This window comes from Anomaloglossus baeobatrachus, chromosome 5, assembly GCF_048569485.1.
Source record: "Anomaloglossus baeobatrachus isolate aAnoBae1 chromosome 5, aAnoBae1.hap1, whole genome shotgun sequence".
Classification (NCBI taxonomy): domain Eukaryota; kingdom Metazoa; phylum Chordata; class Amphibia; order Anura; family Aromobatidae; genus Anomaloglossus; species Anomaloglossus baeobatrachus.
In genome coordinates, this window is record NC_134357.1 from 456,379,347 (window position 1) to 456,401,907 (window position 22,561).

General features: G+C 48.0%; 1 protein-coding gene across 2 annotated transcripts in view; it reads right to left on the reverse strand.

The window, feature by feature from the left end:
* The window catches only part of CASS4 (Cas scaffold protein family member 4), a 139,260-nt gene that overhangs the window by 14,893 nt on the left and 101,806 nt on the right, over window positions 1-22,561 (reverse strand). For both annotated transcript variants that reach the window (XM_075347834.1, XM_075347836.1), the window contains exons 2-5: window positions 4,786-5,211; window positions 982-1,092; window positions 663-794; window positions 1-397 (exon numbers count right to left, since the gene is read on the reverse strand). The exon at window positions 1-397 is cut by the window's left edge and continues 941 nt beyond it. In XM_075347834.1, the coding sequence (XP_075203949.1) occupies window positions 1-397; window positions 663-794; window positions 982-1,092; window positions 4,786-5,211 (1,066 nt within the window). The remainder of the gene's footprint in view (window positions 398-662; window positions 795-981; window positions 1,093-4,785; window positions 5,212-22,561) is intronic.

Consider the following 22,561-nt stretch of genomic DNA (forward strand, 5'->3'; position numbering starts at 1 on the left):
CCAACCCTTGCATCCCAAAAGTAGATGAGCCTTTCCTTAAGCTTCCATTTTGTTGTGGAACAGAAATGTCTCGGGATGCAGGGATATCGTAGAGACTTTGATTGGCCGTTGATGAAAACTTACTTTGCTGTGGTGGGACATCATATATTTGACCTGATGCACAGTGTGAATGTACTGGTTCATACCGTGTTGGTGGCACGTCGTACACCATGCCTCTGTCTATGGATATCTTTCTACATCCACCTTTTAAATGATTTCTCTCGGGGGAGAGTGGAAAGTCGTAGATCCAGTCTGACTTTCGGGGGTTTGGTAGAGTGTTGTAATGAGGACTTGCAGGTGGAGTTTCACTTCTGTTCTTCTGATGAGCCAATGTACCCACTGGGAGGATGTCATATACCTGTAATATGTACAAAGTGATCTTCATGAAATTATAAAGGTTATATGAGAACAAAAAGTAAATTCAGAGGGCTGGGTGAAAATAATGTACAGGAGTAGTGATAGCAAACAAAGTAAAAAAGTTGGCATGGGGTAATAAAAGTTTTCATGATGTTTTTATAATTATATGGGAGCATTGCATCAAAAACAGAAAAGTCACACAATATTATGGATACGGAGCCTCAGTAGATGGGATATTTTGCACAGGCTGAAAGTACCAGACGTACATTTGAACCTTTAGGAGCCTTGACATCGCTTCTTCCTGGAGTATCCGGACTAGATGGGATGTCGTAAATTTGCTGTTCAGCCGGGGTGAGAAATGGAGAACGTCCATTCACTGGAGATGGTGTGGTACCTCGCTAAAAAGCAATACACATGGAAAAAAGTTAATATAAAAAGAGCTGGACCCTAAGGTGCACCATCAGCAACATAAGCATGTGACCATATACCATACACATAGAGTGGGATTTAGGTGAAGCATTTTCAGTTGAACGACTTTGGAAAGGAAAATGTAAGGTCAAGATGAATTATCTAGAAGGTACTCACTTGGGAGACAACTGAAACATTCAGCTTTGAAGGTGGGACATCGTAGACTTCCGGTTGGGTTAGTTTGGTGACGTTTGAAGCACGTGACGCTCTTGGGAGGGTCAAGAGATGCTGTAGGACAAATGATGTACATATTACTTCTATTTCAAATCACCAGTTCAAGGTTTGATGTCAAACTATGTGACCAAGTCTCATTGTCAGAACTTGGGCAAGAAGTCATCTTGGGCAATAGGATTGGACGACTAATGGACATGATCAAAAAGAACTACTGACTCAGAGCATGAAGGAGATACAATGCTCAAGCATCTGCATGGTTTTGGCTTGGACTTCTGCAGTGACCACCAATCTGGAGTGGGGAGGAGAATTATAATGGAATTCCCCCTTAACACTAGAAGTCCCAGAAATTTCGAACTCCCCCCTGAAGTCCCGAAAGAGGGTCAAATGACCCTTAGGGGTATTTCTCACATAGCGAGATCGCTAGCAAGATCGCTGCTGAGTCACGGTTTTTGTGGCGCACCAGTGACCTCATTAGCGATCTCGCTGTGTGTGACACTGAGCAGCAACCTGCTGTGAAATTGCTGCTCATTACACACAGTGCTGGTTCATTTTTTGGATGTTGCTCTCCCGCTGTGAAGCACACATCGCTGTGTTTGACAGCGAGAGAGCAACGATCTGAATGTGCAGGGAGCAGGGAGCCGGCTTCTGACAGCCTGCGGTAAGCTGTAACCAAGGTGAATATCGGGTAACCAAGCGAAGCGCTTTGCTTGGTTACCCGATATTTACCTTGGTTACTAGCGTCCGCCACTCTCAGGCTGCCAGTGCCGGCTCCCTGCTCCCTGCATATGTAGCTGTACACATTGTGGTATGGTAAATAAGCAAAGCGGTTTGCTTATTAACCCGATGTGTACTCTGGCTAGGAGTGCAGGGAGCCAGTGCTAAGCGGTGTGCACTGGTAACCAAGGTAAATATCGGCTAACCAAGCGAAGTGCTTTGCTTGGTTACCCGATATTTAGCTTAGTTACCAAGCGCAGCATCGCTTCCACGCTCGCTGCTGGCTGGGGGCTGGTCACTGGTCGCTGGTGAGATCTGCCTGATTGACACCTCACCAGCGACCATGTAGCGATGCACCAGCGATCCTGACCAGGTCAGATCGCTGGTGGGATCGCTGGAGCGTCGCTAAAGTGTGACGGTACCCTTAGTCCACACTGAATAGAACTAACTAGAAACTAAATGGCTAAACTCAATGGAAAACAACAACCTCCTGTGGTGCGACAGTAATGGCCTTAATTACAGAACAAAAGACGGTGATTATAGGGATGTTAGCTAAAATCCTTCAGGTCATTCGACCCGTCACTGGGTTCCAAAGGTAGAAATGTTAAATGACCCCTCTCTGGGACTTCTAGTGTTAAGTGACCAGGATTTTTCTAGGGACGGCAGTGATTTTACTTCTACATAACACAAAGCTTCTCTTTTCTGTGTATAAGAAAAAACCTACAGGAGACATCTATAAATACCACATTTTGCTGACTGACAGAAAACATGACAGTTCTTGGAATGTAAGCTGGACATGCAGCCCATGAAGCACAGCGCTCTGCATACTGTCCCCTCTTTGGCTCTGCCGGGGACATCACACAGCTGCTGGCAACAGCTGACTATGATGAGAGCTTAAACATTTGTGTTGCACAATATCCCAGAGGGTAAATAAAAGGAAGAGAACTATCAGTATTTACGACCCAGCACAACCTTTTTTTTCTCCATTTTGAGGATCTGCAGAACATTGCATTGCTGCTGTAAACAGAACGCAGTGCCATTTCTTTAATGCAGCGCCCTCTGGTCTGTGGTGTCTTTTTATCTTACATCCCTTAAAAAAATCTCAAACATTTCAAGCTGGATCAACTGAAAATGCTAAATTTTCATGGTTCAGACTCTGGAACTTGAGGTCAGGATAAGGCTGTGACCCCAGAAAAAGAAATAAGCTGCCCAAATCATAGTGCGAGACAAATTTTTGAAATTCTTTTTTAGATACTTACTGACTTCCTATTGTATTATTTCAACCTCCCCTACCCGAGACTGTAAAAATGTAAATCAAATGACTCCTTTATATCTGTCGCTGCAATCCTGAGAAATTTGCGTTTTGAACCGTATGCAAATGATGCGTTAAGTGCTCTGGGCGAGACAGAGCACTTAACAAACCATTGCCTCCAGCGTTTGTTTTCCCCACCCAGCACCAGCCCATTTAGTTTGATTAATAGCTCACTGTCTTTGTGATGTCAGGCGCAAGGCAAGGAAATTAGATAGTAATCTATCAATCAAGCTAAAAAGATTGGTGCTGGAGAGAGAAACAACCTTGAGGCTTGTTAAAGGGAATCTCTACCTCAGCACATCAGACTCTCCACTACCGTGGAAAGCTTCAAGAGGAACCTCAAGACCCACCTCTTCCAACAAGCCTACAACCTACAATAGCCCTCAGCCCAGTAGACCACTGCGCAACCAGCTCTGTCCTCACCTATTGTACCATCACCCATTCCCTGTAGACTGTGAGCCCTCGCGGGCAGGGTCCTCTCTCCTCCTATACCAGTCTGTCTTGTACTGTTAATGATTGTTGTACATATACCCTCTTTCACTTGTAAAGCGCCATGGAATAAATGGCGCTATAATAATAAATAATAATAATAATAACCTGTCACCAGTTTTTTGCCCTATAAGCTGTGGCCATCACCACCGGGCTCTTATTTACAGCATTCTAACATGCTGTATATAAGAGCCCAGACCGCTGTGTAGAACATAAAGAAGACTTTATAATACTCACCTAAACCGGTCGCTGAGGTGGATGTGGCTCAAATGGGCGTCTTCGTCCTCCGGTGCCGGCGCCTCCTCTTTCGGCCATCTTCTTCCTCCTTCTGAAGCCTGTGTGCATGACGCGTCTACGTCATACACACTCGCCGGTCCCGCGCATGCGCACTACAATACTTTGATCTGCCCTGTTTAGGGCAGATCAAAGTGCGCCTGCTCAGGACCTGAATCCTGGCGAGTGTATATGACGTCGGACGCATCATGCACCTCGGCTTCAGAAGATGGAAGACAAAGATGGCCGAAAGAGGAGGCACCGGCACTGGAGGACGAAGACGCCCATTTGAGCCACATCCACTGCAGCTTATAGGGCAACAAATTGGTGACAGGTTCCAGTTAAGTGCTTTGTCAGGCCCAGAGCACTTAAAGCCTAATTTGCATATGAATTTAAAACATTAGTGCAGCAACAGATAGAAAATATAAAGGTGTCACTGGATTTACATTTTTGAGACCTGCATGCCCATATATGTGGTTTGGAGATGGCAGGGGTTGGGCTTACTGACTTATTCCCTTTAAGGATTATGATGTCTGTAAAATTCTTCTTAAAGTTGTTGAAATTTCATCCTTAAAATGATCATCAACATTTTAACCATGTCATCAGCATGATCATCTGATTACTGCTACTGCGCTGACGATTTCTTAAGGGTTCTCTTATGGTTTTTGAAGTGTAGGAGGAAGACAGTACACTTACGTAAAACCTTCCCCCTCCACACACACTCTCCAGTCTCTGTACACTTGTAGGAAATTGCACAATTCTTACATACTTTTATGAGTTTTTTTCTCTGAGAATGAATATTCAAGAACTGAGATGGTAAAATAGTTTGGAAAAGTCTGTGAAGGCATATTTCCAGGGTGGTCATATTGGTTGTCCAAAGTACAAAAAGAGAGATACTGAGGCTGAAAAGAAAGAGGGTGACTCAAGAAGTTATAGTGAAGTTCTCGATGATCATTTACCTGACTGGAGGAGCTATTGGTCCTTTCATAGAAGACTTGAGCAGGAGAACAAGTAGGAGTCTGGTAGATGTCCCCAGATATAGGCTTCTGTGTTGTTGGAGTGATGTATAGATTTTCCATCCTCTCGTACATGGGTGCTGCCTCACTCTTGGATGCAGAAGGCACTTGGTAGATGCTCTGAGAAGATGGTTGCCTGCCCAGGGAGTTATAGTTGGACTGTGCTACTGGGGACTCATTCTGGGGTATGGTGAGCAGCTGTAACCGGTTGGCCGGAGCAAGACCTTGTCGTCCATGTAGATAGCACCTCCACCAGCCCTCGCTACCGAAGATATTCTGATCTAGAACGGTCATGATGTCTCCCTTTCGGAAGGCCAGCTCGTCCGGACATTCTGCCTTATTGTCATACAGTGCTTTGGCCAACATGTTCTAGAAAGCAAAGACGACATGAAGATTAGGGCATATGTTATTATAAAGCAGTACACAGGCTCAGACGTCTTGAGGCTATTATTGGATGTCATGTATGTGGGACTATTAACAACAATGGACCAGAAAACATCTAGTCCCATTATTGAAAGGGATTCTTCACCCCGTTTTTAAATTTTGACAGCAGCAAGTCATGATGGGAAAACAATAAAAAAGGCATACTCATCCCTGGACTCGGCTCAAGGTGTCTGCAGGACTGAAAGCGATAACGCCACTCACTTCTGTGACTTCACCGCAGCTGGAGCGGGGTGAAAGTGCGGAGTATGCCTTGTTTTATTGTTCTCCCATCAGGGCTTGCTGCTGCCAAATGCAAAAACTGAGTGATGAACCCCTTTAATGTCCATAATTCACATTCTTCTCAATAGTGGGCAGTGTTATAGTAGTTATATTCTTGCACATGGGGCAGTATTATAGTGGTTATATTCTTGTACATAGGGGCAGTATTATAGTAGTTATATTCTTGTACATAGGGGCAGTATTATAGTAGTTATATTCTTGTACATAGGGGCAGTATTATAGTAGTTATATTCTTGTACATAGGGGGCAGTATTATAGTAGTTATATTCTTGTACATTGAGGGCAGCATTATAGTAGTTATATTCTTGTACATAGGGGCAGTAATATAGTAGTTATATTCTTGCACATGGGGCAGTATTATGGTGGTTATATTCTTGTACATTGAGGGCAGCATTATAGTAGATGTATTCTTTTTACATAGTAGGTAGTATTATAATATTTATAGTCTTTTACGTAGGAGGTAGTATTATAGTAGGTATATTCTTGCACATGGAGAGCAGTACTAGGATTCAGTATTATAACAGTTATATTCCTGTATGTAGAAGAAGTATTAAGCTTAGTTTATTCCTGTACATAGGGGGTCAGTATTAAGGTATGTGCATATGTTGAGTATTTGGATGCAGAAATTTCTGCACCGTTTCTGCATCTCTTTGCAGGAAAAGGGCAGTGGCAAAAATATGCGTTTTGCCTCGTTTTCAATGCATTTTTGGATGCATTTTTTCTGCATTTTTGGACACCAATGAATGCAATAAAGATAGCTAAAAGATATAGATAGATAGATAGATAGATAGATAGAGACAGATTTAAAGACAGAAAGACATATAATAGCACACCCCCCAATATATATAAAAAAATGTGTACCCTGTGGAGCTTCATGGACAGCTTTGTATGATTAATAAAACATAACAACAAAAAAACTAGGTAAGGTCACCCCTATTATTGATAACCAGCCAAGGTAAAGTACACAGCTCAGGGCTGATATTATTGGGCCCTTCCCAGCCTAAAAATACCAGCCTGCAGCCATCCCAGAAGAAGCACATCACGGGCTCCATAGGCTTTGACCAGCAGCCAATCCTGGTTCATGCTGCGCACTACGAGATCCGGAACACTGATGAGCAGTGATGTCAGGAACGTCACCATTCCTCAGTGTCCTGGGTCTCACGGAGGATACCGTGAGCTGGGACTGGCTGCTGCTCAAAGCCTATGGAGCCTCGTTCTGATGCTTCATAGCCTTTGATCCAGGTAATCGAGGAACGTTGTGGGAACTGCTGGACTACGTTAACTTTGCTTTCTAATAAGGGTGAGCAACGGACAGTGTCTTGTTTTTATGTCTCTCTTTTTGCCTTTCAGGTTTTCATTGTGGATTACCTTGAAATCTCTAGACTACGACAACAATTTTTTTACAAATATAAAATAGTGAATCAGGGAAAGTGTGGGGGGAGTGTTTTTTCAAATAAAATATTTTTGTATGTGTATGTTTTTTCTTTTCACTTACTGGGTTAGTAAAGGGGGTGTTTGATAGATGCCTGTATATTACTAACTCCAGATGACACTACACAGCTGACATCAACCCCAACTACCATTACCCCAATTGTCACTGCACCAGGGCAATCAGAAAAGCAACACTTCTTGGGCGACTATGGGTTGATATTTTTAGACTGGGAGGAGCCCAATAACCATGGACCTTCCCATCCTGATAATATCGGCCCACAGCTATCTGCTTTAACTCTGCTGGTTATCAAAAATAAGAGGGAGTCCCTGCTATTTTTTTCATTTATTTAATCATAAAAATCTGTCAAATAACTTCCACAGAGTAAAATTGTATTATATTTCTGTCGCTTTTGCTGTCTATTCCTATTATCTATCTCGATAGATTCGACAGCCATAAAGGGACTCTTTTCTACAATGATTAATGTAAAAATTGTTCATTGATACATTAATTCAAAGGGATATACTTATTAAAATCATTTCTAAAGAGAAATTAGGGGAATGTGTAGGGTGCAAAAAAACAGACCAAGGGCACAAAATAAGAAATAAAAACATTGTTGTCTGAATCAAACGATTACATTGGTTCTATAAATAACATTTAAATAATTAATGGCACAGTCACTAGGTAAATATGTATATATAAAGACAAAAGCACGTAAACGATGTGCGAAAATAATTGCTCCAGATGTGAAAGTATGGGAGTCTCACAAGGGGTGAACTAAGCCAGTGCAAACAAATGAGCAGACCTAGGAGCAAAATCAAATAACAACCACACAGAATCATTATTATATTATATGTTCAATACACCTGTAACCAATGCAGGAGAATAGTTATGATATGAATATGACCCTGGGATGCCCGGCTGACATCTAACACTCATATTAATACTGCGACTAAGTAGGTTTTTATTATTTATTTGTATAGTATTCACTGCTGTCTAAAAATGCATACAAAAAAGCAAATAAAAATGCTGCAAAAACCTAGCAAGTATACAGCAAATACACAATCATTTTTATTCCTGCGCTTTTATAGCGTTTTTGACTGACATAATTGAAGTCAGTGGGTAAAAAAAAACGCTGCAAGAACGCTGAAAGAATTGACATTATTTTCTGCAAGTCACAAATAAGCCACATGTGCATGACACGTCAGGATTGTCATTGACTTTGCTGGCATCAGGATTCCCGTCAGGTTTTGTGAGAAATCTACACTCAAAAATGCAACATGTGCTCACAGCTTTATAGCAATTATATTCGAGGGAGTAGCAACATATAGAAATCACGTTGCTCAGCAGGGGATGACAATGAGCTTAGGAAAAGGCAGCAACACTTAAATAAAAGGAAAGTGTGACACTCTGGCTTATCAGGTCGTCACAGGGTGCCCTTATGTGCAATATCCACCTCCTCCTTGGTTACGGGTCCCTCACCTTTGGTGTTGCCAAGAACAAGCTAATCAAAATTCTAGGAACACTCTGCACCACACCCACCAGTGGACGGCCTGAGTGGAATAGGGTCGCCCCCTTGGGGGGTTGTTTAAGGGGGTGGTCAGGAGTGTTAGGAGACAGTTGAGTTGAGGAGTGACTCTCGAGACGAGAGGTCAGGATGTGGGCTCCGTGAACTACTAGGTGGCAGACGTTGGTCTGGGCCTGGTAGGAGCTGGACCTCGGTCACAGGGGATCGTGACAAGGGGCACGGACTGTCAAGGAGGACAGCCGGCGGCCTTGTGCCATCACCGGGCAGGGGCTAGGGCACGACAGGGTACGTGGACCCTAGGTCAGGGAGTAGCTTCAGGCGTCCTGACAATTTACCCGATGAGGACGGAGCCTTCAAGATCCATTCTCCACCCGCTCCAAAATCGGGGTACTAGCGCAACAAGGGGGATAGGACTTTCCCACTACACGGTCCAGAAAATCCCAAGCGTGAACCCTGAGAGCAAGCTCACCCAGTTAGCCATACTGGGGAGCGGGACCCGATTAGTTTCAGGCTAAAGGGACCAATTAGAAGACAAGGTGCCAGGGAAAAGGTCACAGACTAACAGGCAACACCAACGGGCACGGGACCCAGGTGTGCTCCCTCTCAGCGGCAGCAGTGACCAGAACTTTGGTTTATTACAGTTGTCGATGTCAGCGTTATTGGACTGAGTGAGTATGCAAGTGACCCCTTACTGTCCCAACGGCACCTCCCCGTCACCTTCACTGAGTCCCGGGGCATCCCCCCTACCCGTGGAGGGGTTAAACACCTAGCTGCCCACGCCATCGCCACCGGGTACTCCCAATCACAGCGGTGGTACTCCATCTTACCACGCACTACGGGTGGCGTCACGAACTTACAACACCATCCCTTGTACATAACTCTCCTTGGTTTGAGGAGCCGTGCGACCCCCGGGTCCGGAGCCCTCTCGAGCCACCGCGGATCCGGATCCGAGCAGCCCGGATGCTCACGCAGGGGACACAAAAGTACAGTGATCCCTCACCCATTGTGGGAATTACGTTCTAGAGACCCCCGCAACTGGTGAAAATCCGCGAAGTAGCGGAGCTATATTTACTTTATTATTTATCCGTATTTTGCGAATTATAAGACGTAATTTTCCTCCCAAAAATTTGGGAGCAAAATGAGAGGTGCGTCTTATAAGCAGGGGTTGGTGGAGGCTGTGGAAGGTGAGGCAGGGGCCATCCTGAAAATGGCAGTGGTGCGGGCAACAAATATTGGCACCCAGAGTCAGTGCGTGCGCATTTTGAGCTCTCCGCTCAAGATCTCATCTATGCACCCGCCGCCTCCGACCCTTTGATCTCCCAGCAGCGGACTTAAGGAAAATGACGTCCAGAGGTGGTGCATGCGCAGATGAGATCTCATTTCGTCATTGAGTCGTTAGATCAATCTACACACGTGCCGACTCCGGGAGCCATATCTTTGAAGCCCGCACCACTGACAGTTTCTAGATGTTCCTGCCAGCATCCGCAGCGACTCGTGACCCTATTCCACCACCACTGCCGCCCCTCCCCCTCCCCGGTACCCGCGATACAGTGAAGCCGCAATAAGTGAACCGCGATATAGCGGGGGAAGACTATTTGCTAAATAAATATTTACAAAAATGTCACCACCTTTGCAATGAATATTTTTTTGCTGATTATTGGTTGTAAGAGGTGTTGCTCATTTTGTGCATAGACTTTGGGGTGTGATCTGACTTGATCCTTCCATCATGGATATTTCAAAATGTAAGGATAGTATCCCTGCTATAACCCATTACTATCTGCACCCCAACCCTTCTCCGACCTCATTTCTTGGTAAATTCGCTTCTATAATCATTTACATAACCACTACAGGAATATATTACTGCTCGAAAAGCAATATACAACACAAAGATATGGACTTGTGTTATTAATATAGGAAGACCCCAACCATGAATTCCATGACCAAAGGGTAAGATAAATGAAAGCAGGCACACAATGTGTGGACACACGTGAGCATCCTACTGGAACCGGCCTCATGCACTGAAGAAATGAATAATGATTAACAGACTTCCTGCACCGTGGAGAGGAACGCGATCCCATCTCAATGGTTACGCAAGAATTGTCATCTTCAAATTTCACTCACCTGCAGTGCCAAATACTAAAATACTAACCACTAGAGGGCTCAATACTAGAAATATTAATTACTAGACACTGATAAGAATTTTTCTCTCATTGATACACTGTAGTTTTAAGTCTGTGACATAATAAATGCAATCATTACACTGAAACTGCCCTAACTAAAGCCACCAAAGCCAAGCAACACTACTCTGTCCTCCAGGACCTTTCCTCTGCCTTTGACACAGTAGACCTATCCTTTCTACTACAGGTTCTCATCTCTGGGCATCACAGACTTGGCCGTATCGTGGATCTCCTCACACCTAACCGACCAAACTTTTAGCCTCTCCCACTCTCACACCACCTCCTCATCTCGCCTCCTATTTGTCGGTGTCCGCCATGGTTCCATTCGTGGACCACTGTTCTCCATCTACACCTTCAGTCCTAGACAACTGACAACTGATAAGAGTCCCACGGCTTTTAGCATCACCCCTACACTGATGATACACAGATCTACTCCTCTGAACCTGACATCACCTATCCACAATGTCTGTCTGCTATTTCATCCTTTTTCTGTGCTCGATTTCTAAAACTGAAAATGGACAAAACAGAATTCATCATCATTCCTCCTTGTCACTCAAATCCCCCAACTGACTTACCCATCAAAGTCAATGGCTGTTCACTCTCCCCAGTCCCGCATGCTCTCTGCCTGGGAGTAACCCTCACTCTGCTCGCTCCTTCAAGCCACACATCCAAGCTCTCTTCACCTTCTGCCGCCTCCAACTCAAAAAAATATTTTCCAGATTCATACATCCCTTTCCCAAGAAGCTGCAAAACATCTAGCGCGTGCCCTTAGTATCTCATGCCTGGACTACTGCAACCCCCTGCTCTATGGCCTTCCTTCTAACAGTCTCACACCCGTACATTGTATTCTAAGCTATGCTGTCCGACTAATCCACCTGTTCCCCCGCTACTCCCAGACGTCTCCTCTCTGCCAATCCCTTCACTGGCTTCCCATTGCCCAACGACTCCAGTTCAAAACCCTAACCATGACCTACAAAGCCATCCACAACCTCTCTCCTTCATACATTTGTGACCTTGTCTTGGTACTTACCTGCATGTAACCTTCGATTCTCACAAGATCTCCTTCTCTACTCCTCTTGCATCTCCTCTTCCCATAATCACAACCAAGAGTTCTCCCGAGCCTCCCCCATACTCTGGAACGCTCTACCACAATATATCAGACTCTCGTCTACCTTGACAAGCTTTAAAAGAAACCCGAAGACCCATCTCTTCCAACAAGCTTACAATCTGCTGTAACCTATAGTGCTGCACGATCATGTCCACTCTCACCTACTGTATCCTCACCCATCCCTTGTAGACTGTGAGCCTTCGCGGGCAGGGTCGTCCCTCCCCCTCTACCTGTGCCTTGTTTTGTTTATGATTATTGAACTTGTTCCTATTATGTGTACCCCTTTTCACATGTAAAGCACCATGGAATAAATGGCGCTTTAATAATCATAATAATAATAATTAATAATATAGATTAGTCATTATATTTTGCATTTTTAACATTGACCACTAGGGGTCAGCATAGTAGTAAAGTCAGACCATGTCATTTTACAGCCTGCTGTGAAGTTCTGTGTTATGTTATATAATTGCTAAAAGAAGTGGATTAATGATACACAGATGCTTCTACTGTAGCAGAGTGACTGATCTGGCTTTTATGCAAAGGGAAAGAGCAATTTTAGTAGGATATTACCTATGCCGCAACCCCATAATTAGACTTTTTGAAAAAGCTGCCTGTAGAAATAGGAACAATCCTCTAACAACCTCCACGGCCACCAAAGAGTCTTTTGTCCCATAATTCTGCTGTTGTTAAAGCCCCCTCTTCCTTTTGTTGACAGATTGGTGTGTTCCATTTAATGGGGGCACTTTGCATTTATTACAGGGGTTAATTAAAGGGACAGTAACCCTGCAGTCAATATTTGCTGATATTGGTAAACGCAATCTGTTGCTCCCTGTTATCATCCAATTCAGAATGTGGCTGGGAAAAGTTCTGGACTTGCTAGAAAGTGCTCCTCTGCCATTAATAATAGTCCGCTGATGATCTCCTATTTGGGCAGTTGACATCTTCCTGTCACCAAAAGCAAAAATAAAATGAAAGTTGTTTTCGGACACGCGGAAGGTAACCGGAGCCTGAGTATTTATATCCCGAGCATTTGTTGGAAGGAGCAGCTGGTTTAAAGGGACATCAGCATGTCAGCTCAGCTGATAACATGGTGTGTGCATCCCCGGAGAACAATGGGCCTTTCATAGAGGCCACTGGGCCAGCACAGGTCCTATAGCCTCAGCTGTCACATACAGCAACAGTGCCACCGATGAGATGACTGGCAGGATACTGCCCGGACACCCAAATCCCACACGATAAGAACTGACAACTACTACCCCCATCATGTAATATTACTGAGTGACATCAGGAAATATTTTCCTTCAAGTGTAATATTATTCGCAGAGCTGAGTATCTAAGCCTATCATGTGTAATATTATCTGTGGAGCTAGGTATCCAAGCCCATCATGTGGAATATTGTCTACAGAGCTGTGCATCTAAGCCCATCATGTGGAATACTGTCTGCAAAGCTGAATATCTAAATCCATCATATGTAATACTGTCTGCAGACCTGTGTATCTAAGCCCATCAGATGTAATATGATCTGCAGAGCAGTGTATCTAAGCCCATCATGTAGAATACTGTCGGCAAAGCCTAATATCTAAGTCCGTCATGTGGAATACTGTGTGATACGTTTTGCAGACCTGTGTATCTAAGCCCATCATATGTAATATGGTCTGCAGAGCAGTGTATCTAAGCTTATTATGTGTACTACTGTCTGCAAGGCTGTGTGCCTAAGCTAAACATGTGTAATACTATCTGCAGAACTACATACCAAAACTCATTTGTAATACTATCTGCAGAGCTGGTGTACCTAAGCTCATCATGTGTAATACTATGTGCAGAGCTGTGTACCTAAGCTAATTATGTATAATACAGTCTATCTATGCTCATCATGTGTAATAATGTCTGCGGAGCTGTGTACCTAAGCTCATCATGTGTACCTAAGCTCATCATGTATAATACTATCTGCAGAGCTATATACCTAAGCCCATCATGTGTAATACTATCTGCATAGTTGGTGTTTCTAAGCTCATCATGTGTAATAATGTGGCGCCCCTGACCTGGTCAGGCACCACTGAGTACTGCATCCATGCTGGGTGAGTGCAAACAGGTAATCCCAAAGGCTGAGTAGGGTGTGTATGCACAAACACATAGTAACCAGGTCTCTCACACACATCTTAGAGGGGACCCCTGGGCAGACCCAGGAGGGGGCGTGGCCTCCACATCTCTGCTAGTGGTGCGGTGGAGAAGCTGGAAGCTACTTGTGCAGTGCCAGTCAGTCAGAGAAGGATTAGGAGAGGAGCAAGCGGAACCTGAAGCGGGGAGCGGGCACGCAGACATGCTAGTCAGACCTTGCATGTGTAGTGGCTGCTGACGGGGGAGTACATTTGTCGCGGGCGGAGGAGGGGACGCTGCGCTCTCCCACTGCTCGGGTCCGGCCGCTGCTGCTGCTGCTCGGTGGTAGCTCGAGCGGTGGGCCGGATCCCGGGGACTCGAGCGGCGTTCCTCGCCCGTGAGTGAAAAGGGATGGGGATTGATTGTGGGGATTTGGTTATTGTCCGTGACGCCACCCACGGTTGTGGTGATATTGGTGACACCACCGCTGCTCTGGACGGGGATCCCGGGAGCGGTGATAGGGAGCAGCTTTGTTGTTAGTTCTCCCCTCCGTGGGTAGGGGGTTGGTTGTCCCGGGGCCCCATGATGGGTAGGGATGGTTGGCAGGCGAGTTACAGGGCCTGGGCGGGTGCAGGGTCACGGGGGCAGCGCTGTGCCGCACGGCACGGTGGTACTCACTCAGCCAATGATGAGGACACAGTTCTCGGTAAAACACACGGCTGGATGGACGGGTCCCACAGACGGCTGCGGTGTTGTTTCTCCCGGCAGGTTGATGGTGACTGCCTTTCCCTGCACCTATGTACGGTTGATGGTTCCAATGGGTTCCCACCGGTAACCCGCTCCCCAGCTCGGATATGGGCTGGAGGAGCCCCTTTTGCCCGCCGGCTCTGGCCCTGGGAAACGGTTGCCTTGGCGGTGGCGGTGTCTCCCTCTCTTGGTTGGACTGTTGCCTTCTGTCGGGACTTGGCTGCTGGGAAACCCAGGAGGTTCCCTTCGCTAACGGATTTGGCAACTTCACGGCGACTCCTAGCCTTGCCGGGGTCCGCAAGCCCCTGCCAGATGGTGCTGACTTCTCTTTGCGTACCGGTCCGGTACCGCCGGGCCACCGCCCGTCCACGGTCCTTACGGTAAACTCCGATAGGCCACTCCTGCAGACAGTCACCACCGTCTGCCAACCTTGCTGATCCGTCCGGGCCACACACCCGGACCAACTTCAGTCTGCATCTTTACCACTCTCCTTCCTCTCACTTTCACTTCCAAACTACAAAGTGAGCTCTTTTCCCGCCTCCAGGACTGTGAACTCCTCGGTGGGCGGGACCAACCGCCTGGCCCACCCCCTTGTGTGGACATCAGCCCCTGGAGGAAGGTAACAAGGGTTTTGTGTCTGACTTTGGTGTGCCTGACCGGGAGTGTGGGGTGTGTTGGTGTTGTTCTCTGTGGCCCCTGGCTTGTCCAGGGCGCCACATTCCCCTTTAGTTAAATGCAGACCGTCCGCGGGCTGCCCATCCATCACCGGTTTTATTTTTACAAACTGAAAAATAGAAAAAAACGGTAAACACATACAAGTAAAATAACACCTTCCCACAACGGGAGGTACTCTTACTTAAACGTTACGGTTACGGCTTCCGCTCTCTCCCACCCAAGCAACCTGGCCCTGATGCTGCCCCTAAGAAAACAGGCAGCACCCCTTGACCCCAGTCCAGCACAAGTTGCCCGAGCGGGTTCTGTCCTTTTCAGGGGACCCACGTCCATGGGGAACCCCTGAAACCCCCAGAGGATTGCCACCGGTTCCGGTGGTGGCTGGGCCCCAGCCTACTCCACTGCGGGCCCTTCCTCCAATCTGCCTCTCCGGAGGCGGTAACGGTAGAAGCCACAACAACACATTTTATTTACAAGCCACAAGTTTGTGGTTGCCCTGCTAGTTCTCGGGCCTGTTCATAAGGAGTCCCTTATGCATAACTTGTAAAACAGTCCCCACGGGGACAACGGTGCCGGCAACGACCGGTTCTAATCAAGGCTTCAAACAGGTGAATCTTCACGGTATCATTTTTATCATTCAACTTTCAAAACGGTAATTTCTTAACACAACTGTAGGGTCCTAACGGGGACAAAGACAACGGTATTCCGCTGCCATCACTCTGAGTCCTCGGCATCACTTGGGGGAGGGGGCGCGGTGCACACACGGGCCTCCTGGCTGCCCCTCAACTTCACATCCAGCGCAAACCACCCCCTCTCCCTGCAGTGCCGGGTGTATTGTACCAGGTCCCCTGGCATCAAGTTGCGGCCCGGGTGCTCTTCTGGCAGGTGGGCGTTAACATCCCGCCGGGCTATGAAGACTTCGGCCTCCAGGCCCAGTTCATATATGAAGCCATAGCCCCGGCGGACATCGAACCGCCTCACCTGCCCTTCATACAGGGGGCCCCAGACACGGAAGGTCGCTTGCCTCAGGCTTTCCTTCTCCCGGATTGTACGGGCCACCATCTCTGCCTTCTTCCTTTCCCTTTCCGCCATCTCCAGGCCCAACGGTACCGTCTCCCTATCCCAGTACGGTGCTGCTGCGAGCTCCGGCGCACGGGTCGGGCCCCGCGGGACCTGCTGAACACTGCCCACCGCTGGTGATCTGGGCGGAAGGCCCGTGGTGACTTGGCCTGGGGTGCTGCTTTGCAGCGGCAACCCAGCGCAACCTCAGCTGAGGTGTGGGGGTTGGGCCTTCTGCACAGAGCAGCCTGTCGGCTCCGGCTCGGGGGAAGTTTCTGTAAATGCCTCCGGCTCGGGCTTCTGGACCTTCCAGGGCAGCACCTCCGATCGGTCACGGGCTCCGGCTACAGGTCGGTCCGCCTGGGCGGACATGCGGGGTATCGCTACTGGTTGCGGGGGTAGCGGGCCTAGTGGCGGCGTCACGGCAGCCGGGACGGGTAGCGAGGGGGTTCAGACCGGGTCCCGCAGCCACGATGACCGACCCACTTGGGGTACCGGGGCGTGGGTCACTCACCCTCCCTTCGGCAACTTCCTCCTCGCGTCTCCGCACGGTCGCTATGACTTCCGGCATGTTGGTCTCCCACTCCTCCAAGAGGAGCTGCATCTTGACCTGCAGCCTCTGTTGGAGCTGCGCGGTCCGGATCTCCACCCACGCCGCGGTTCCAGGTGCGGGGGCTACAGTGCTACAGGACGGCATGTACATCTTGCTGGCGGCTTCTTCCAGGAACAAGATAGCCGCAGGGTCCTGGTGTCCCTGCTTTTATAGCCACGCGCTACATGCGGCCAGCCGCCATCTGTCCCCCTTAGTCTCTTTCCGGCCCCTCCTCTATCGGGGCGGGGTTTTGGCCGTCGCGCCTCCACTACTCGAGGAGACGCTCGAGCGGGAACCCTTCGTGCCAAAGATGGCGGCTTCTCAACTTTTCCGGCCGGACCCCTCCGGCGGTCACACAAAGCGCACTTCCACCAGTCGGTAGAACAGTAGGATCCTGTTGTCGCGGGCGGAGGAGGGGACGCTGCGCTCTCCCACTGCTCGGGTCCGGCCGCTGCTGCTGCTGCGGCTGCTGCTCGGTGGTGGCTCGAGCGGTGGGCCGGATCCCGGGGACTCGAGCGGCGTTCCTCGCCCATGAGTGAAAAGGGATGGGGATTGATTGTGGGGATTTGGTTATTGTCCGTGACGCCACCCACGGTTGTGGTGATATTGGTGACACCACCGCTGCTCTGGACGGGGATCCCGGGAGCAGTGACAGGGAGCAGCTTTGTTGTTAGTTCTCCCCTCCGTGGGTAGGGGGTTGGTTGTCCCGGGGCCCGGTGATGGGGTAGGGATGCTTGGCAGGCGGGTTACAGGGCCTGGGCAGGTGCAGGGTCGCGGGGGCAGCACTGTGCCGCACGGCACGGTGGTACTCACTCAGCCAATGATGAGGACACAGTTCTCGGTAAAACACACGGCTGGATGGACGGGTCCCACAGACGGCTGCGGTGTTGTTTCTCCCGGCAGGTTGATGGTGACTGCCTTTCCCTGCACCTATGTACGGTTGATGGTTCCAATGGGTTCCCACCGGTAACCCGCTCCCCAGCTCGGATATGGGCTGGAGGAGCCCCTTTTGCCCGCAGGCTCTGGCCCTGGGAAACGGTTGCCTTGGCGGTGGCGGTGTCTCCCTCTCTTGGTTGGACTGTTGCCTTCTGTCGGGACTTGGCTGCTGGGAAACCCAGGAGGTTCCCTTCGCTAACGGATTTGGCAACTTCACGGCGACTCCTAGCCTTGCCGGGGTCCGCAAGCCCCTGCCAGATGGTGCTGACTTCTCTTTGCGTACCGGTCCGGTACCGCCGGGCCACCGCCCGTCCACGGTCCTTACGGTAAACTCCGATAGGCCACTCCTGCAGACGGTCACTACCGTCTGCCAACCTTGCTGATCCGTCCGGGCCACACACCCGGACCAACTTCAGTCTGCTCCTTTACCACTCTCCTTCCTCTCACTTTCACTTCCAAACTACAAACTGAGCTCTTTTCCCGCCTCCAGGACTGTGAACTCCTCAGTGGGTGGGACCAACCGCCTGGCCCACCCCCTGGTGTGGACATCAGCCCCTGGAGGAAGGCAACAAGGGTTTTGTGTCTGACTTCGGTGTGCCTGACCGGGAGTGTGGGGTGTGTTGGTGTTGTTCTCTGTGGCCCCTGGCTTGTCCAGGGCGCCACACAGTCAGCCTGAAAGACTCCTGCAGAAGAGAAAGGACAGGCAGTTGAGTACGGGGACTCCTGGTAATGAAGCACGCACAGGAAACAGGTCCCTAGAGCCAGACATCCATTTAGTGGTCTGCTAAATCCTGCAGGTGGTGGGACTAGAGGTTCCACACCAACCAACACAGAGTCCGAGCATCAGCAGCAACAAGGGGGCTATCCACCTTGTCCACGCTGCCAGCAAACGGGCCAGAAAGGGGAGAAAAGGCAGATGCGACTTCCCTGGATGAGTCCCACAGTACTTTAAGTCAGGGGTTGTCCGAAACAAGAAGTACAAGGAAGGCGAGCCAGCAGTCACCCCTACATCAGCCTGAAGGATACCTGGTTCTCTCTTGTCTATCTCAGTATCGATCGGGTTATCTCACAAAACCAGCTGAACGTGAGTAAACAAGTTGAAAGACATTTCTGGACTGAGACTGAGTTCTTCTGCGACCTGTTGTTCCACACACATACACACGAGCCCCTGGGGCCAGCCTCACTCTCGGGAGGCCACACCATCCAACTGCAGATACCATCAGCCCCAGGTGCTCGTTAAACTATAGTAGCGATCACCCATCACCCTGACCGCAACACCGAGAGTGGCGTCACGACTCCTTTGCAAGTGAACATACCTGTTGCCAGAAGGGTCCCTACAGAGACGTCTCTGCAGTGTCACGCAGGCGACCGCTGCAGCGCTGTGGTGGGCGACTCAATACTATCTGCAGAGCTGTTATCTAAGCTCATCATGTGTAATACTGTCTGCAGTGCTGGTGTACCTAAGCTCATCATGTGTAATTCTATCCGCAGAGTTGGTGTACCTAAGCTCATCATGTGTAATACTATCCGCAGAGTTGGTGTACCTAAGGTCATCATGTGTAATACTATCTGCAGAGGTGGTGTACCTAAGCTCATCATGTGTAATGGTGTACCCAAGTCTTAAAGGGTCAGTCTGTCCAAGAAAAACTGAGTGACAACCTGTTGGGGTTGTGAAGTTGCCTACAATAGTTGTCAGCCAGCTATTAATAATTTCTCCAGAGAACTGTTAATAAAGCTTGGGCCGATCATTTTCTCTGAATTCTTCCAGTCCTCCTTAAGACTTGACAGATCCAAGAAATATAAGGAAACTGGAAACTTTCCGTCCATTCTCTAGTAAACTGAGCAGGAATACAATGTCCTGCAGCCAAAGAGAACTGCGCTGAAGAAAACATAAAAGGACACGACTGACTACAAAGGAGGGAGCTGGGCACAAGTATGGAGGAGAAGGCCTCTGCCTGTACCACAAAGAGGGTGAGAAGGGGCTGCACAGCCCAGAATCCTCCGCAATCTAAACATCCCCTGTGTGTTCTGCAGCCCGGGGGTCACATTCTTCTGGACGTGTCAGAGAAATGTTTTAGGCTTATACGTAAACTAGAAGTGTAGTCTGACATAACACAAGGCGGGATTCTTATATCAGCCTCCTCCGAGGACACTTTAAGGGCATCTCCAACAATAATAACTTTCTCATTTTGCTTTCTTTAAAACGAAAAAAATTGTCCTAAAATTAATAAACCAATAGTGAAAATAAGTTCTGAAGTCAGCCCTTGGAGTATAGAGGTTCTGAGTTAGATATATTTCTGATAGGTGACAACTAGTGATGAGCGTGCACTACCATGCTCAGGTGCTCTGTACTAGTGATGAGCGAGCACTACCATGCTCTGGTGCTCTGTACTAGTGATGAGCGAGCACTACCATGCTCTGGTGCTCTGTACTAGTGATGAGCGAGCACTACCATGCTCGGGTGCTCTGTACTAGTCATGAGCGAGCACTACCATGCTCTGGTGCTCTGTACTAGTGATGAGCGAGCACTACCATGCTCGGGTGCTCTGTACTAGTGATGAGCGAGGACTACCATGCTCGGGTGCTCTGTACTAGTCATGAGCGAGCACTACCATGCTCGGGTGCTCAGTACTAGTGATGAGCGGGCACTACCATGCTCGGGTGCTCTGTACTAGTCATGAGCGAGCACTACCATACTCAGGTGCTCAGTACTAGTGATGAGCAGGCACTACCATGCTCGGGTGCTCGATACTCGTAACAAGCAGTTGGAGGCTCAAAAAGGCTTAAATCGAGCACCAGAGTATAATGGAAGTCCAAATCTTCCGGAAAAATGATCAAGTTTCCCATTGTACTCGCTAAACAAGTCAAGCTCATCCAAACGTCCGACTACTGGTTACGAGAACCAAGCACCAGAGCATGGTAGTGCCCACTCATCACTAATTGTTACGAGTACTGAGCACCCGAGTATGGCAGTGCTCGCTCATCACTAATCATTACTAGTACCGAGCACCCGAGCATGGTAGTGCTCGGTCATCACTAATCGTTACTAGTACCGTGCACCTGAGCATGGTAGTGCTCGCTCATCACTAATCGTTACTAGTACCGTGCACCTGAGCATGGTAGTGCTCGCTCATCACTAATCGTTACTAGTACCGTGCACCTGAGCATGGTAGTGCTCGCTCATCACTAATCGTTACTAGTACCGTGCACCTGAGCATGGCAGTGCTCGCTCATCACTAATCATTACTAGTACCAAGAACCCAAGTATGGTAGTGCTCTCTCATCACTAATCATTACTACAGTTAGGTCCAGAAATATTTGGACAGTGACACAATTTTCGCGAGTTGGGCTCTGCATGCCACCACATTGGATTTGAAATGAAACCTCTACAACAGAATTCAGGTGCAGATTGTAACGTTTAATTTGAAGGTTTGAACAAAAATATCTGATAGAAATTGTAGGAATTGTACACATTTCTTTACAAACACTTCACATTTTAGGAGGTCAAAAGTAATTGGACAAATAAACCAAACCCAAACAAAATATTTTTATTTTCAATATTTTGTTGCGAATCCTTTGGAGGCAATCACTGCCTTAAGTCTGGAACCCATGGACATCACCAAACGCTGGGTTTCCTCCTTCTTAATGCTTTGCCAGGCCTTTACAGCCGCAGCCTTCAGGTCTTGCTTGTTTGTGGGTCTTTCCGTCTTAAGTCTGGATTTGAGCAAGTGAAATGCATGCTCAATTGGGTTAAGATCTGGTGATTGACTTGGCCATTGCAGAATGTTCCACTTTTTAGCACTCATGAACTCCTGGGTAGCTTTGGCTATATGCTTGGGGTCATTGCCCATCTGTACTATGAAGCGCCGTCCAATCAACTTTGCGGCATTTGGCTGAATCTGGGCTGAAAGTATATCCCGGTACACTTCAGAATTCATCCGGCTACTCTTGTCTGCTGTTATGTCATCAATAAACACAAGTGACCCAGTGCCATTGAAAGCCATGCATGCCCATGCCATCACGTTGCCTCCACCATGTTTTACAGAGGATGTGGTGTGCCTTGGATCATGTGCCGTTCCCTTTCTTCTCCAAACTTTTTTTCTTCCCATCATTCTGGTACAGGTTGATCTTTGTGTCATCTGTCCATAGAATACTTTTCCAGAACTGAGCTGGCTTCATGAGGTGTTTTTCAGCAAATTTAACTCTGGCCTGTCTATTTTTGGAATTGATGAATGGTTTGCATCTAGATGTGAACCCTTTGTATTTACTTTCATGGAGTCTTCTCTTTACTGTTGACTTAGAGACAGATACACCTACTTCACTGAGAGTGTTCTGGACTTCAGTTGATGTTGCGAACGGGTTCTTTTCACCAAAGAAAGTATGCGGCGATCATCCACCACTGTTGTCATCCGTGGACGCCCAGGCCTTTTTGAGTTCCCAAGCTCACCAGTCAATTCCTTTTTTCTCAGAATGTACCCGACTGTTGATTTTGCTACTCCAAGCATGTCTGCTATCTCTCTGATGGATTCTTTCTTTTTTTCAGCCTCAGGATGTTCTGCTTCACCTCAATTGAGAGTTCCTTAGACCGCATGTTGTCTGGTCACAGCAACAGCTTCCAAATGCAAAACCACACACCTGTAATCAACCCCAG